General features: G+C 41.8%; 1 protein-coding gene across 2 annotated transcripts; it reads left to right on the forward strand.

Annotated features, from left to right (window-relative positions):
* The first annotated feature begins 1,405 nt into the window (after positions 1-1,405).
* Positions 1,406-17,457, forward strand: LOC145442692 (acid-sensing ion channel 2-like). 2 transcript variants are annotated; one of them, XM_080320675.1, is made up of 8 exons: positions 1,406-2,591; positions 3,704-3,871; positions 3,936-4,097; positions 12,895-13,022; positions 13,848-14,047; positions 16,363-16,564; positions 16,864-16,987; positions 17,062-17,457. In XM_080320675.1, the coding sequence occupies exons 1-8, from the start codon at positions 2,455-2,457 to the stop codon at positions 17,303-17,305; spliced, it is 1,365 nt and encodes a 454-aa protein (XP_080176801.1). In that variant the 5' UTR covers positions 1,406-2,454; the 3' UTR covers positions 17,306-17,457. The 2 variants fall into 2 exon arrangements, with proteins under 2 accessions (XP_080176801.1, XP_080176800.1); XM_080320674.1 differs by having other exon boundaries at positions 1,416-2,591; positions 3,933-4,097.
* The last annotated feature ends 1,128 nt before the right edge of the window (positions 17,458-18,585 follow it).

Consider the following 18,585-nt stretch of genomic DNA (forward strand, 5'->3'; position numbering starts at 1 on the left):
CTTCCCATCCCTAGGATAAGCCTAACCTACGAACGATGGATATTCAGTGCTGCAAAATCGACAAAGATAACTATTTCGGGCAATGACGTGTAGTAATCAGAGCAGAGAGATTCGAATCGTGTAGTTTTGAGTAAATTCTTTTAGTATCGAAATTAGAAATCCCTTTCGGCAAAGAGCAAATTTAATTGTCGGAAATACCTGATCAACACTACCTTCCCAGCATCGCAACATCGAAAGTCCGATCAAGTTTACCATAGCATCCAAAGGGACTGCACAGTACGCTTGTTCGTGGAGATACGGCATTTGCAGAGCATTATGACATATAAGACATCAAAGTGTGTTGTATACGTCATAATTATGGTTAACAAATAAGTAAACATATATGTCCCTACGTGTAAACTGGTAATATATTCGTTGTGATCGTATGAAAGGTGCATATTCGAACTTTGCGAATCGCTCTTGCTATATATGATTCTATCACGTTATACTGATTGGTTCTCGACCACTCGATTTGGAATCGATTTTTCCAGCTCTAGTGGTGAGGCCTTCTGAGACTTAAATAGCATGGGTGATTTGATTCAGGTCTTGTCGGCTTGTCGCCTGTCATTATCTATTTTTGATGCAATGGGTTGCGATATTTGGATTGTCTAATCACGACGAATACGCCCTTTTGACCCATTCAACTTTGAAATCCGCTAAATGAGATGTATGCGATGCGCTGTTCAAGTTGCTTTCGGAGGAATGACATTTCAATTCAGATGATGTCTTGGTAAATGACGCTAAGCTCGACCGAAATTGCGCTATCAATTTACAATTCGGAAGGTCTGATTTGATTGGATTCGTACCAAAGCGTGAATTGTTCATGTACAATGTTTATTGTTCACATTCAAAATCATTGTCAACATCTCAACACCCACCGCACGATGTGAGTTTGTTGGTGCTTCACTCTCGACAGAATATCGCTACTGCTATATGAGAAGAGCCATATTTTTCTCCATTAATCGACTATCGTAGTTCATGAATGCTGATATGCTGAAAACAACCAAGAGAATAAACTTTGAAAATCAAGGTGATCGATCAGCAGACCAAAATTGACTCAAAGTGAATCCAGAGCTTTTATAGCCTGAAATTACACACATTGGCGTATTTTGGCACAGTCATAACAACTCTTCCGTCGTCATCATCATCATCATCATTTGTTAATTTTTTTTAATCAAATCAATACACCACAAGAATACGATATAATGAAAAGTTAGGAGGTTGCCGAAACGACTTGAAGTAGTCATTTAATCAGACAAAACACCTTGATATACTGCATGTAAATAAAAGGCGTGCACACTGGATTTAGGAAAGAATAACGTAAAAGGAAGCGACAAAAATGAATGCTGCATTTGACGGTAGGCGAGGTCGACATGTCAGATAACTCTTCCGCTGTGTTCAAAGATATTGTCCAATTAACGGTCCACTGCTTCGTCAGCACGATTTGTGATACATAGCAACATTGATTTATTGCCCTGTCACACACACGTTTGTCAATTAAACGGGAGAACGCATCACTACAAACGTATTGATGGATGAGCAAGAAGTCTGGACTGAGAAAAAACAATGAACGCTAATTGCTGCACCCAAACGCGACACTATACGCCGAGTGCAAATTTATCCGGAGAAACAATGGGAACAATGAGATTACACAATTAAGTAATTTCTCATCCCTTTTGGAGTTCGGATCCCACAAAAGAAACTTTGTGTCTCGGTTCAATCACGTGAAATTGTGATAGCGGGAGAATGTAACGTTAACTTGGTTGTTTTAAGTCGGGGGCGATGGGAACTTGCTTCATACTATCCAATCCTAAGGATAGTTTTGTTGGGCTTTCACTGACGCAAGGAAAATATATTTAGCTTCCATATTGTAAGAATCAATCAATCAATCAGGTTTATTAATATTTTCATCGTTTCAAAACATCACAAGACTACGATACAATGAAAAGATAGGAATGTGTCGAAACAACTTGGAGTAGCCTTGAAGTTCAGACACCCACCTTAGCCTAGGCGAAGTAAATAAGAGGCATGCACACTGAATGAAAAGTAATGCAGAGAATATAAGACGCAAGCGACAAAATGAGGTGGCATGTGGCGGAGGGCGAGGTCGATGTTAGGTCGTGGTCCGGTAATCCTGAAGACTGGCTAGTATTGATTTAGAAGAAATTGCTTGTATTTCGACTTGAATGCGGACATGCTCGACCACTGTCGGATAGCCGGCGAGATGCTGTTCCACAATTGGGGTCCGGCATACTTGATAGAGCAAGGCCGTTTCTTGTATTCAGTCGTGATCATATGGCAGTTGTTCTTCGTTGACGCACGTGTGCTGTACTTGTGCGCTTTTGCAGAATCTGATTATCGGGGTGAGGAATAATCGTGAATGGATACTTGCTAAGTGAACAGGACAGAAGGGGAATGGACGCGAAGGAATCAAACTCGAGGGACAATTTAGGGAAATTAACACTAGCCGTACATGTTCATTCGTTTGTTGAAAGCGTCGGATTCCAAGGCGTCAGATATGTTTTTATGAAAAACGCATTCTGGCTAAGGAGGTAAGTGATAAAGCATAGAATATTCGGGATGGGCCCATGGCGTGTCATTATAGTATCCTCAACAGTAATAGGTATAGGCATCGGCGTACCCATGGGAATCAACGGGGCCATGCCCCCCCCCGATTCTTTCGAAACTTTTCGCAAATTTACATGAAGTAAACCATTTTAGGAGATACATATATATATTCATTTTGAAATTTTCTGGTGTACTTGCGATTATGCGAGAACGATATACCAATAGGATCGTATGTGACGGTTAAGGTGCTTTAGTGTCGAGGTGATTTCATCATGCAGATGCCAAACTATCGGGCACCGGCATTTTGTCACCAGCCATCTTCACCCACCATATCATAACATGTAATGTTTCGGTCAACATGCGACTTCACGAATTGCGCTCCCAAAAGGATTGACGGCGATAAAATCTTCTCTCAAAATGACCAACGCATAGAGTTACCATAAGTCCAAGTCCTCCTTTAAGAGGATCTGTCCTCCGATTTCAGGAAATCGCAAATGTCCTCCGAGGACGCCTAAATTTTCTCCTTTTGGGAATCCGTCCTCCCATATAGATTTGATAGCCAGGCTAATGGACAGGCACAAAACAAAACCGCATAAATGACATGGAATCTCTGCGATGCGGTTGTTCGGGCGGATCATTCGGGAGTAGGACAGTAAAATGACCCTTTTTAGTCAACACAACAACATTCCCAGAACACTACAGTATAAAGTGGATCAGACGAAAAATGACCTTTTTTTAGTCAACACAGTCTGTAAAAATTTCAGAATCAACAGTTTTCTAGTCTGGTTATCTGATTTCAGTGTTTTTTCCGGATCCCAAAATATGGTAACCCTAATTTATGGGTATCAGCAATCTTTATGCCTACCGGAGGTCACGAAAGAGTAGCACGCTTAAAAAAAGTAATATATAACAATGGGCCCGCCGGTAGCTAACTCGCGAGAAATTCATGATTAGTGTGGCATAACGCACAGTCAATGATCAATATAAGGTATTCAAATTCGTGTAGGCATTCATGCTATTCGCTCGACTATGTATCCATGCGTGGTGCATATTGGTTTTAGGCGAGCATCTGAAATAGAACTGTCTTCACTTGCAGGCTAATATGGAGTTTATTATTGCTGACAGCGACCGGCTATCTGTTGTACGTAACTGTCATCAACGTGCAAAATTTCTTCACTTACCCCACTGCGACTAAATCGGAGGTTCATTACGTGAACAAACTTCAATTTCCGGCGGTTACGGTCTGCAACTACAACATATTCCAGTATGTGAAATGCCCGATGCTCTACATTTAGCTACTGCGTAACTTTCATTTCTTCCACGAGGAGATACAGGTTGAGCAATGAACAGATATCGATGCTGGAAGACATGTACGAACCGTATCCCGTTTTCGTAAACGAGACGGGCAAGGACCCGTTACGGTACAACCATGTTGATATGAGACAACTTATTCTAAATTCATCGTTCAGCTACCAAGGACATCTAGGACTGTGAGTAGTTGGATATATTTTTTAACTATTATTCATAAATCCTTTTTCCACCTTTGTTGTAACCTGTCGCATTGATATTTCGTTTGAATTTGGTTTTGAATGGCATCATGGCTATGATGGCATGTTGCAGTAGCGAAGTATAATTTCCGGATATGACAGATAGAAATATAATATCGGTACATGAGTGATGTCAACGCCGATGACGACGTTATAATGATAATAGCATTTACTTCGATCGTTGCCCAATGCTCAATGTTTGTACAAGTACTGTTCAAAAATAACGTTTTTCCCGGATTCCAGTCATTCACTTATTAAATTTTTCCTAATAAATTAAAAATCTTAATTAGGTCTGCGTCCTATACTCGTTAGAATTGAACCAAATTTGGTGTGCAGCGTTTTTCAAGGTAACCTGTCAATTTGATCACTGAATGACTGGAATCCAGAAAGATAAGTTATTTTTGAACAGCCCTACATGCACAATGCACAGTTGCACATCCCATTGACTCGGACACGACGTATGAGACATATGAAATGACTCACGTTATTTTCGGGCAGTAGCTTAACTTGAGTCAAGCACTACGAAAAACAGGAATCGAGTCACCCCAACACCGAATTTGCTGTTTGGTGTATAACAAGGGTTGGCAATTATTTTTCCCCGTGGGCCAAATGAAAGCAGAAAATAGCTTGCGGGCGGAGTCAAAAATTTTAACCATATTTTCCGGCGTAGTAACAGTACTTCTAAATTGAAAGCAGTGAGTTACATTGTTAATGCATAGTGCTCAGTAGATGTATTGTTATTAGATAATGAGAAAGTGACGGGTAATTACCAAAAATAATATTTATTGGCCGTCATAATTCAAGACAATGGCAGACATGATATATTTAAACTCTTTTTTAACCCACAGACACGTTTCTATCATGACAATAAAATGTATTTAGGATACTACAGAGCTTGTCTTGGTCGCTGCATTCCGAGCAGTGTATAGCTAGGTGAAATTGCCTTTGTTGTTAATGGAAACTTGTAGTGCTTCCCGAATTCGCCGTCCCTTAGCCGTGTATGTCTTCATGTTTTTTGCCAGAATACCGACTTAAATTATATTCTATGGTGACCTGCTCGCCACGAACTATTAGGACGGGCTCACCGTTGACTCCAGTTTACAAATATTTAGTGCTCTAAATCTTCTTAGAATTTCGGCCGTCGTCCCTCATCTTTCTTTTATTGACATGCCCGCCCGTTCATCGTTTCATCACGAGCACTGATTGACTTGTTTTGCGAATTAGGGATTTGGAAACGTATCACGTAACAATTTGAAGCACGGAGTGTGTAAATGTGACAATGGCATCAAAAAAGGTTTGAACGAAACTATATGGAAACAGTGACTTTATGTTACTTTAATTTTTACGGCACACTTTGCTACATTGGCTTTATTTTAAATCTCTATTACTCGTATGACGTATGTAGTCTACGTAATCGCGGCAAATAAATAAACAGGCTTCATGGTGAACGAATGCCCGGTTTAGTTTATAAAGCTTATGATTTCATTCCACTGATTAACATTTTAAAGTAGGTTTTATGTTCTGAATTCGAGATCATTTTTCGCGGGCCACTTATAATCGCGTCACAGGACGCATCTGGCCCGCGGGCCGCACTTTGCCCAAGTCTGGTATATAGCCTCTAATATACTTCCTATAATGTTGCTTAATCGCACTGTCGGAATTTGAAGAAGTTTTTGTTATGTTCTTGATCTTGTTTGAACAATAACTCAATACCACGAGGTTGCAATACGAAATCAGTATATTTTACAGCAGTATGACTTTAAGGCATCGACACGATCCGGAGTACAGGTAAATGAAAAGACCACGAGACAACAGAACACAGGGTATAAATACAAGCATGACACACGAGGAAATAATGATTGGCTGAAATTACTAATCCTATAGAAAGAAAGAGTTCCACGACACCGAACGTAAATGCACGAACATAACAGTCCTCCCTTGTAAGTTAGAGGGTTGCCCATATTTACGGTCTATAGAAATCGGTGGGTTTCCTATTTCTAAGAGGATAACGTCTGCCCGACGATCGAGCAGGGCTAGCTGCAGGACGTTGTGCCCTATTCCTGACCAATGGTTGCTCAGCTTGGGACTGTTGAGGCTGAGCGACTTCCTGTGTGGCTGTATCATTTCCAGCTGAAATCAAGCGTGGTTGGAGTTGGTTTTTGTGCCTTCTCCAATACCCATGATCTGTTTTTATAATGTACACAACACGCCCCAGTATTTCCGTCACCACGCCAGCAACCCACTTTGGTCCGCTTCGGTAACTGCGAGCGTAAACCGAGGAACCAATCTCAAAATGAGTGACTGATTGTCCAGGCGTAACGGGTTTCGATTTGTCGAAGGGCGAGCACAAACTTAACAAATTGCGCGGCTGCCGACCATGTAAAATCTCGGCAGGCGTTTTCCAGTCTATGCCCGGGTGCGGTGCACATCGGTACGTAGCGAGAGAAGTGTTTGGAGCGCGAAGTTGAGATCTTTTCCCCCGTCGCAATTTATTATCAATCCAGCTTTTAGAGTCTGGACGAAACGCTTCGCTTCCCCGTTAGAGGCAGGGTGAAAAGACGGTGATACGATATGGCTGATTGCCAAATTAGAACAAAACGTATCGAATTCATTCGATGTGAATTGCGGCCCGCCATCCGTGACAATTGTTATGGGCAAGCCTTCGATAGAGAAGACTTCCCTCAAAGCGTTGACCACACACGAGGTTGTGGTAGAACCGACATTCATTACTTTAACGAAAGGATATTTCGAATGCGCATCGACGATGACAAGAAACATTTTATTGTTTATTGGACCTGCGAAATCCAAATGAATTCGTTCGAAGCTTTCAGAAGTTTTTGGCCATTCGCGATACTGACGATCAGGCGCTTTCATTACCTTACGGCAAGCGTCGCAACTCTTAACGAGATTTTCAATGTCGCGATTAATCGAAGGCCATGCGATGTAACGTCGAGCCATCTGCTTCATTTTCGCGATACCCCAATGTCCTTCGTGCAACAATGATAAGACTCGAGAGCGAAGTGACTGCGGAATTACTACGCGCTGAAAACCATCAATATTGAGCATGACTATGTCTTCGTGCAGAGAAAGCGAATGTTTGCGAGTCGAAAACCAAGAAAAATCATCAATGTGCACCTTTGGATTCCAATTACCATGAGTGACAGATAATTTTACCAATTTCATGGTTTTGTCCTTCAGCGTCGCGTCGCGAATTTCATTGCGAGTTAACGGCAAGCCATCGAATGCCATATTAATAGCGTGAACGATCTCCGCGTTTTCACGAATTTCCAGTTCGTCAAACTCAGGGTCTGGACCTTTTGGTAGGCGAGATAAACCGTCGGCGTTTCCGTGCTGATTAGTCGGTTTATAGCGAATATCGTATTGGTAAGCCATGAGCGTTAGTGCCCATCGCTGTAAGCGTTGCGCTGTAATCACGGGAATTTTCTTGTCCGGCGAGAAAATAGCTAAAAGCGGTTTGTGGTCCGTTACGAGCGTAAATTTTCTACCATACAAGAATTGACGAAATTTAGTGACTCCGTAAATGATTGACAGAGCTTCCTTCTCGATTTGAGAGTAGGATTTTTGCGAATCGGAAGTGTTTTCGACGCGTGCGCGATCGGTCTCTCTTCGCCATTGTGCTCGATTGAGAGGACAGCGCCGATTCCGAATTGAGAAGCATCAGTTGACAAAATGAGCTGCTTGTTTACATCATAATGAGCTAACTGCGTAGCGTCGATTACGTCGATTTTGAGAATGCGAAAAGCTGCGTCACAGGCCGCATTCCAAATAAATTCCGCGTCTTTTTGCAGAAGACGGTACAAGGCAGCGGCTTTATTCGTGAAATTAGGAATAAACGCGCGATAATAATTGACTTTGCCCAGGAATGCCTGTAGCTGGCGAACATCCTGAGGTTTAGGCAACTGTTTGATTGCTTCAACGGATTTGTGAGACGGGCGTTTGCCGTCCTTGTCAAATATGTGACCAAGGTACTCGATACTACTTTTGAAAAATTCACATTTCGCGAAGTTGACGGTGAAACCGTACTCGGTGAGGCGCTCAAAGAGTAGCGATAAGTTGCGAAAATGATCGCGTTCATCAATGCCAGTAACGATTATGTCATCGATAAAACTAGCAACACCGGGTAAGCCGGCGATCATGGCATCAATACAACGTTGAAAATTTGCGGGACTAGATGCGACTCCGAAACACATGCGTCGATAACGGAATAGACCGAATTGCGTGTTGATGACACACAAATTCTTCGCATCATCATCTAATTCTAGCTGAAAATAAGCATCGGCAAGATCAATTTTCGTGAAAATACAACCACCCTGCAACTTGTGAAGGATTTCATCTAAGGAAGGCAGGGGATGCTGATCTATCTGAATTTGTTGATTCAATGCTTTGAAGTCACCACAAATGCGTACTGATCCATTTGATTTAGTGACGGCAACAATTGGTGCTGCCCAATCACTGTAATTAATTGGTTCGAGAATACCTTGATTGACTAATCTATGCAATTCGGTTTGAACAGCGATTTGCCTTGCAAACGGCAAAGGACGTGGCTTGTTAAATACGGGCTTGGCATTAGGTTTCAAGTGAATTGTCACCTTTGTCTTGGTGCATCGTCCTAATACATTAGAGAAAACGGAGGGAAATTTGGACTGAAAAGATACCAATTTGTCGTTCGAATCAGAAATGTCAATAGTATTACATGATTGCGATTCGACCTTCTGCGAGGAAATTGCATCCAAAGCAGACGTTCCCTTAGCGGTCATGGAGAAAGCATTGCTCCAATCGAGACCAAAAATGTTTTGCCCACGGTGTTCGTCGAGAACTACCAATTTTAAGCCAACTCGAACTTCGGAACCCACCTGCACGGTTACAGTGCAAATACCTTTCACTTTCAATGGCTTGTCGCCATACGCTACGAAAGAGCAATGGTATGCTGAGAGTTTCGGAGAGCCCAAAGTTTTGTACCCAGTCAATCCCACCATGGCGGAGGGTGCACCAGTGTCCCACTGTGTCGGCAACGGAATGCCGTTGATGCTGGAGTTGATCCAGAGCTGGTTTCCTACGCGTCGATATAGTTGATCGATGTCGAAGGAAAGGAGTGGTACTGAGCAGAAATTGACGGATGTGACCTGTTGCGTGATACTAGGTTTGGTAGACATGCACACAGGTTTGATATGACCTTTACGACCACATTTCTGACATACTGCATGTCGATATTGACAGTCTTTTCTCTGGTGATCGATGAAACAGCGGCTGCAGGATTTCAGCCTTTCTGGGAAGTTGCCTTGGTTGGATTTGGAAGGTTTTTTCCCTTTCTGATAACTTCCCGTCATTTTGTTCACGATGGAAGTATCTTTACCGTTACTCTCGCCCTGGATAACCCTATCAGTTTCCAGCGTTCTCACGTATGTTGCGGCTACTTTGAGAACGTCGTCAAGGGATGGATTGGTTTGTGTTAGACAATGCCGTCTCACATCCGCGTGCGGCGTTTCTTTAATGATGAGATCGCGCATTAGCTCATCAACGTAACTCTGATCACAGCCATCTCTTGAGCATATGAAGTTGCAATCCTTGGAGATTCCGCGTAGAGTAGCGATCCAATCTGCATACGATTGTCCCGGCTGCATTTTGCAATTGTAAAATTCGTACCTGGCTGCTTGTACAATGTACATGTATGGAGTCCTTGAAGTGTGTAGACAACTTCTCAGTCAACGCGTCGAAGGATTGCGTACTGACATCCGCAGCACCAAACAAATTACGTAGGAGCGAGTACGTTTCAGGTCCAACCCATGAGAGTAGACACGCTCTTTTCTTCTCCATATTGGAAATGCCGTAAATTGCTAGGTGATGGTTGAATCGTTGCAGATACTGGTCCCATTTCTCCTTCGATTTTACATACGAATCAAACTTGGGAGTGGTAGCTTCAGATGTTGACGTACCGGGACTCAACCTCTGCACTAATTGCGATATGGCTTCCTCATGCTGTAGCTTTTGCTGTGCCATATCTTCTTTGTGCTGTGCGCGTTGTTCCGCCATCATTTCCTGCTGTTTCTCTAGAAGCTTCAATATACTTGCTTCCATGATATATACTCGTCGCAGAAATAACTATGAATCCGACTTCTGACACCAATTGTTATGTTCTTGATCTTGTTTGAACAATGACTCAATACGACGAGGTTGCAATACGAAATCAGTATATTTTACAGCAGTATGACTTTAAGGCAGCGACACGATCCGGTGTCGTAGAACTCTTTCTTTCTATAGGATTAGTAATTTAAGCCAATCATTATTTCCTCGTGTGTCATGCTTGTATTTATACCCTGTGTTCTGTTGTCTCGTGGTCTTTTCATTTAACTGTACTCCGGATCGTGTCGCTGCCTTAAAGTCATACTGCTGTAAAATATACTGATTTCGTATTGCAACCTCGTCGTATTGAGGTATTGTTCAAACAAGATCAAGAACATAACAGTTTTTTTTAACTCTTTGTAGCTTTCACATATTACTTATCCGAAACCAGCTGTAAGCTACTTTTAAACAGTTTCATACACCATTTGCTGTGCGACGAGATAGCGTAGTGACACGTTCGAAAGCTGCAGCACCAATGGGTAGCGAGTGCGAGTTCGACCGAAGTCGACTCCAGAATTCCTACCTAAGTGTTGGAGATTTATCTAGGCTCCTCCTCGCCACGTGATCCGCGCCTAGATAGCCTAGAAGTGGGCCGTGCTGTTGTTGTTTGCGGATATCATGGTGTTTGTCGACTAAGCCATTTACACCAGGCCTATATTTCGTATCTTTTGATTCCGTATCTCCCGACTTGTAGCACGGCCCACATCTAGGGTTCTTGCAAGACAACTCTTAAGCGGATGATATCGCGAGGAGGAGCCCAGATAAACCTCCAACACTTAGGTAAGGATTTTGAAGTCGACCTCGGTCGGACTAGAACCCACAACCAATTGGTGCCGTAGCTGTGGATTATACCACTACGCTATCTCGCCACATAAGTGGGCCGTGCTATGAGTCCGTAAATATGGAAACATAATGAAGAATATCGACCTGGTGTAATATGATCATTGATCAGTGGAGTCGAAACCCCATGAATATCAAAACAACGACATATAACATTTGCATCATTGTGATGTACGCTCAAAGTATACCATGCACTGTCTATTTCTATTACGACAACTTGCAGAAATTGCGTTACAAACTTGTAAATCAATTTGATGTTTCAGTTCTGTTATTAATGGACAACCAAGGTTACAGCGTCCAACATCTTGTATCTTAGAATTGAGATAGAAAATTCCAATATATTTGGCGGGCCTGGAGGGAACTTGCCACGGGCCGGCAGTTGAGAACCACTGATTAGGTTATCCACATCCTATGCCAGGAGTCTCAAACACGCGACCCGCGATAGCATTTTGTGCGTTCCGCGTCGGCATTTTGGATTTTCAAGTATTCCTCAATATTTAGCTGCCACACATCATTTTAGATTTGAAAACTTAAAATTCACTCCAAAACCGATTCAAAAACCTTGGACTACTCATCAAACTTCAATACTCCATCACTGTTAAAAGCTACCATGTGGTAGAAGATCTGCAATCACGTCGCATTACCTGATCATGATGATAAAACCTGAGACGTTGATCATTCGTGACTGAAAATTGTCATTTCGACTTATGCGCGAACTTTCGTATAATTACTCAAACTCGGATTGACTGGTTGATAAAATGAAAATGAGTCGAGTTGAGTCGGTTCAAACGTTAAAATAAGAGAAGGCCTTGGAAGTTGGAGCGCCTTGTTTTGCTAATGCAATGAACGCAACAAACTATCAAACTGTCATGAGAAATAGTAATATATCAAAAGGTCCTAGCGCGCATTGCGTAGCGTAGAGGATTTCGCTATGTAAACAGGCCGGTATGACAACCAATGGTGTTTCGTTGCCTTCTTGATGTATAGTTAGCTACATCTGGGGCCTCTCCATCCCTGTTATTATCCCCAATTAAAGATGGTGAGTGACAATAGAGTACGCTCGATAGCTGTAACATGAATGGATTGTCAGGCGATCCATACATTTCTTTACTGTAACACATTAATTTTATACTTATGTTGATATCTGTTAAAATATGAGGAGGTAAATCCAACGCCGATCTAATATGACTTTGGCAATGACCATGATCAATAGCCTACTTACCAGGAGTATATCGAAAACCTGGATTTGGCTACACTGCTCCAATGCTCTGATATCAAATCAAACCTTGTTGAATTCTAAAATACTCTACCTATAATTGTAGCACGTCAAATGTCCGCTGGCTGCTAAATTGTAACGCGACAGCTTTGACGATGTCATGATGCCTTTGTCCCGTTGCATTGTGTCTGTATCTCATTATTTGAACCATGCCAAGTAGCCTACAACAACAATTTTCTTCAAACAATTTTTCGTGCCAGGCTTGAATATTACATTAGTATATCACATTTTCACGATGCGTGTGGACTGTGGAATGACAGTCTGCAAGGTCTCGTCAAATAAGGCCTACTTGGAAATACATTGAATACCCCTATCATTGATACTGCGCTGCGGCCCGTGGCGTCATCAAAAGTTAGAAAATTGACCCGCGAACACATTTGAGTTTGAGACCCCTGCCCTAAGCGATATTCTCTTATCTGCGAGAACTGTGCCAAGTCCCGCGATTGCCGAACTCATCAATAAAATGCTCCTATTGCTCGGCAGCTGCACTTACAAAGGTCAGACGTGTAACGCCTCGTACTTGCCCGAACAGCTGCGGGACATCGGTAATTGCATGACTTTTGATCCGAGGAGACTCTCAAATGACGAAGAGAAATATCAAACGGTGCCAGGTGAATTTCTTTCGGTGGGTCTACGGATGATTGTAACTCTACGATGAGCATTTAACGGTAGAAATCAAAATACCTTGGCGTTCGGTGACAGGATAATAGAGAAATTACAGTTGATCATATCCATTATATCAGATCCTCTAGCCTATACACGGGCAGTACGCGGACGGAGGAGAGCAAGGATGGCTCGGAAGAATTTTCGTAAATCGCATAAATTGTAGGAGGCTTAGAGCGAGCCTTAGTCGTGTTAGACGGATTGCATTTAAAACAAGAGATACTTTAAAACCGTCTTTTAAACGAATGCCATTCAAAATATGTTTTTTTAAAGTTGTATAATTATGTCATATTTGTGTAAATACTTTCGAAGAAAACTTATAGTATGAGCCTTCGGATGATCTGCACTGGATTTAGTCGACGTATACGACATGCATGGCTGTAATCCTCGAAATCGTCGCTTGTTCGACAGTCACAGATCACAGTTATATATCACTGGAACGGAACGGATGATCTGACCATAAAAATGCCGCATGACGATGTATAGTTCTGGTCAATGATATTTTTTGTCCATTTGAGACAGGGGTCGGAAACCTTTTTCGTGAAAGAAGTCATATTGACCCTATATTATATCAATTGCAATTGTTGAGGAGTAACATAACAATGTCAATTCACTGTGACGCCATAATTCAAGATTAGTGATGTCATATTAAAAACATCAACAATAAAAAACATGTTTTAAACAAGCGTCATGTTTTAAGCGTATTTGTTTTAAATGCAGCCTTACTTATTGGAGTCTCGCTCATAGACCTAATCTCGCATCATATTTTACAGAACAAAGCGATGGCTTCAGTCTCGGCCTGGCTTTTTACGAAGGCAATTGGACACACGGGCCATTCATGAACTATCAAGGATTCAGCTTAACTATTCACGACCCCAGTACGAATGTTGTCCTGTTGCAAGACACCGGGATACCGATTGCTATTGGGCATACGACAAATGTAATTATTTCTAACAAGGAGATTAACCTGCTGGTAATTTATTAATTTATAAATTCAATGGACTAAGCCAGTAGTTTTTAAAGTATGGGTCTAGACCAGGGGTGTCAAACATACGACCCGCGGAGCAATTCCGACCCGCCAGACGATTTCATCCGGCCCGCGAAGCAATTCTGAGTAGATTGGAAAATTCGTATACCGGTATTATCCTGCACATTTGTGAAAAATGTTGAGATTTTTTGCAGGGAAGGTTTCGTCCATTGAATATTCCCTGAAGACAGCAAATGTCGAGCATGATCAATGTTCATATGCCACATTATAACCACCTGACTACAGCGTTGTGGCATCACTCTCTCTAATTCGAGAAGGCAAAGACTACACACTCAGTTCAGAGTTTTATGGAAAAATGGACCAAAAATTAGTTATTCACAGAAGCGAAAACGCCAATATATATTTCAAATTTCTATCATCGCACTGGTCTGTAACTTACCACCAGTTGAGTTCCGGCATTTAAGAGGAACCCGATTTGCGATTTAATTATAATAACCCAAATTCCAACGTCCACGTTTACTGTAGAATATCTTGTATTCCTCACAGCGCATACGCTGGGCTAACGCGAGATTACGGCCGCAGCAAAGGTAGCATGGTAATATGCCAATTTATATCGTCGTTAGCGCCACTTTTTTTATTGGTTTTTAACTCTATTCAACCGGACAATCGTAATATTTTTTCCAATTCTACTGATCACGAATAAAGGTGTTGCGACTTGCTGGAACAAAACCACTACGAATCTTGAATTATCTATATGCTTGCTAACAAGGTATTCAAGTGAAAAGCCAAGGCACGAGGTAACATTTTGGAATAAGTTGACCGGTCCGGCCCGCGACTGATTTAGAAGTCTTGAATCCGGCCCGCGACACAATATGAGCTTGACATTCCTGGTCTACACCCAAACATGGGCCGCGAAGGGTCTAAATTCAGGTCGTAACCGCAACAGAGCGATCTTTTATTATGCATGTGATATTTGCTGAATTTCATGCTACATGCAACAAGAAAATTCTTAGCGGTCCGCGTGATCTTCTGTTGGTCGTGGTATTGCAACAAACAATATGTTTCTATTGCCAAATTCATTCCACTATATAGCTGCAAAAGCCGATTCTCTGACGTCAGAAAAATCACCTCTATACCTTGGGAATATTTCATCAGTGACGTGTTGCCTTTCGACAATATAGTCGAATTTGTGCCTGTTGTACCGTAACCGTGCATTGTTATCTGCCGTTCGCGACTTTGTGTACTTGTCATTATTACGTGGAAATAACAAATATTTCTATATTTTGAATTTGGTTTACCACATTTACTGACGTTCGCTCCTGATGAGAGTCAGTCAGAAAGCTCCGAGTGGAATAAATTTGGCAATATAAACTTATTGTCTCTTGCGATATTGAAGTTCAGTACTTATAAAAGCCTATTTATGTGCCCTATAGTATTATGTGCTGGGTACTACAGCTAATAAGCGACAAGCGCAGAAAAGAGGTGATACAAGTGGATATGATTCATTAAGTGGCCAGTATATTTCGAAGGCATCACCTACATCAGCTTCATTGGTACATCTGATCATGTGATCTGAGGGAGGAATGAATAAATAATTATCATATATAGTTGAGCACAAACATATGTTATTGACAAAATTCATTTATGAACTTGAAGAAAACGAGAGACCTGAGCAGTAATGTCATATGATATTAAGTAACGACACTCTTGCTATTTTGGTGCATAGTACGACAAAAGAAACAATTAAATATGATGTATATTCGCTGTCCGGTTTGCCTACTCCGGCTAGTTCTTGAATTGCGTCGTTCTGGACTTAGTTAGCTATACGGAAAGAGCGTGCGTCTGTGGGTTTGTGAGTCATATATAGAAATGTGCTTCAGTGCCTAATTGTGTAAAATCGATCGCCACTTTCAATGTGGCGGGGTCCTTGATCTTACAAATTTTAATTTCCTGCAAATAGTTCGTGAAAAGAAAGGTTGAAAACTATTGAGATAAGCATAGAGTTCAACACAAAAATAATATGGAGGATAAATGTCATGCGACATCCAGCTCGCTGGATCAAAGATTTTTGGATGAAGTATTTACTTCGTTGCATGCAATTTGTTGTGTCCATCTCTCTATTTAATACACTTGCGTGCTATAGCATACTAATATTAGAAATGCATTCATTTCGATACGTGAGGCTTGGGTCACGAGATGTCATTAAAACTCAGATTTGGGTGGCACTCCAAAATGGTAAAGAACCACTGGAAAATGTTGTCATGTGGCTGTATTATTCGATTCACTTGTAATTGTCACAGCCTCCTCCACACGGACAATGCGGCGAAAAGCAATTGGAATACTACTCGGAATATACGGAAGAGGCATGTCTACTGGAATGCAGGACAAAAAACATGATAAGGGCTTGCGGGTGTAGACTTTACTACATGCCGGGAAGTGACTCCGTGAGATTTTGCAACAACATAAATATTCTATACTGCCAAGCACAACTTCGTATGACAGGTGAGAACTCAGAAGAGGAACGGTACCTGTCGTGAAAATCATTTAGCTGCAGTTCCAATACGGTGGCTTTTGCGGGAATACGACTGCGAATTCGAGCGAGACCATGTATCATTATAAGAGCGTTGTGGTATACCGTCCGAATTCGACCTCCATCTTTCATTGGTGCTGCAAAACAATGAAAACATAGGCCTAAATAATATTAGAACGAGGTATTACGTTGGTCATGACCACTGAACAATAAGCATACTATGTATGGTACGATGCTGTATGATTATTAATACTTATTCATGGCACTGTAGGATCCACTTGCGATTGCCCACCAAGATGCAGCAGCCTGAAATATGAGACATCTCACACCGTGACAGCGATCACAAACGGAACTCGAAGCTACACAATTGAAAACTTCTTTGGTTTTGACTTGAGGTACCAGATATCTGACTGTATGATTCTACATTAACCCATGGTAATATATATATACCCTTGTTCTTGTTTTATAGAACGACTGCAGCAGTCGTCAATGTATACTATAGTTCATTAAGCTACAAGAAAGAGACACAAGAAGCAACGTACTCCATCGAGAGGTTATTGGGTGACGTCGGCGGAGCATGCGGCCTCTTTCTCGGCGCTAGTTTCATGTCCCTTTGTGAAGTGCTGGATTTTCTCGCATATATTATTTATCTTTTGTCCGCTAGAGCGCAGAGCAAGAAGTCGAGAAACCGAAGGACAGGCCCGGATAATTAGCAGTACACATGTTCGACCCCATGTGATAGGATTTCACGCCATAACATGATTCCGCAATAGGCTACGATTTCATCATAACTGTAATTTGTCATTCATGTTCTGGTTATTGATCGACGAATTTTGTCTCATGAATTACAATGATGATATAACAACGAGTTCGTCTTATCATAGTATGGGACTAGACAACTGCATACAATATCAATAATACCATTAGGTGATTGATAAGCTACACAAACGCACAGCATTAGCATAGTGTCCTATACGGTGGTGTGAACACAGGAAAACCGCACTCCAACTGAAATTGGGTTACTCAGGGGTAGGCAACATACGGCCCGCGGGCCGGATCCGGCCCGCGGACAGTTTTCCGTCTTACATGATAATGTGGCCCGCAGCTCCCCACTACTTGCTTACTACGTCAAATTTTAGTGACTGTATGTTCAGTGGCGTAGCAGCCACTTCGCGGTTCTGGCTCTGCGCCAGGGGCGGCAGGCTCCAAGGGGGCGGCAAAATGTGGCTGCACGCACAGTGAGAGAGAGATGGTATTCTCTTCTGCCTACACCATCGAGATGCTCTGACGACGGAGATGCGAGACGGACTTGTTTTTATAATAAGGTCGTCTAGTCCAGTGCTCTTCAACCTTTTTCGACGTGGTACACCCTTTTAAGGTTTGCTCAAAACTCGTACACCCCTGTTCATTAGGGGTCTTCAAACATGACTATTTTTCTCAAATCGTACTGGCTACTTGATAAAATTGTTAGGTTACCTAACTTAAGCCTACACACCAAATTTATTTCAATTCCAACTAGTAGCCGCCTTGCTACGGGAGAGGAAAGTTTCTATTTACTATACAAAAATAAATATCGAAAAATTTGAAATTTTTTTGTTCACCCCATGAAAGTATTAGGTTGTCTATAAAAACTATGTTCTTCAAATTTGGTTCAATTCCGACCAGTAGAAACGGAGGTATTGCCGTCAAAAAAATGGATTTGAATAAAATAGTATTTGGTCACAGAGTCTATTCGCAGCCAGTTAGGCAGCCCGCCACGCAAATTTAGGCTTACAATATTTTGGAAATCTAAAAAGAGAACACTTTTTCAGAAATTTGAGACTTGCAAAACCGGAGAAGAATTCTAAAAAACCGGTGAATTTTTCCCACTTGGTGATCAATTGACTAAAAAAAAGGTCATCTTTCCGCTCGGAGCTCAAAATATCGTTTTTCTCTCCGCATTGCTAGGTGGATGACTAAAAAAAGGTCAACTTTTCACTCAGAGCTAAAATCA

This window comes from Botryllus schlosseri, chromosome 7 (genome assembly GCF_051294905.1).
Source record: "Botryllus schlosseri isolate E-star chromosome 7, Bs_hap1, whole genome shotgun sequence".
NCBI classification, from domain to species: domain Eukaryota; kingdom Metazoa; phylum Chordata; class Ascidiacea; order Stolidobranchia; family Styelidae; genus Botryllus; species Botryllus schlosseri.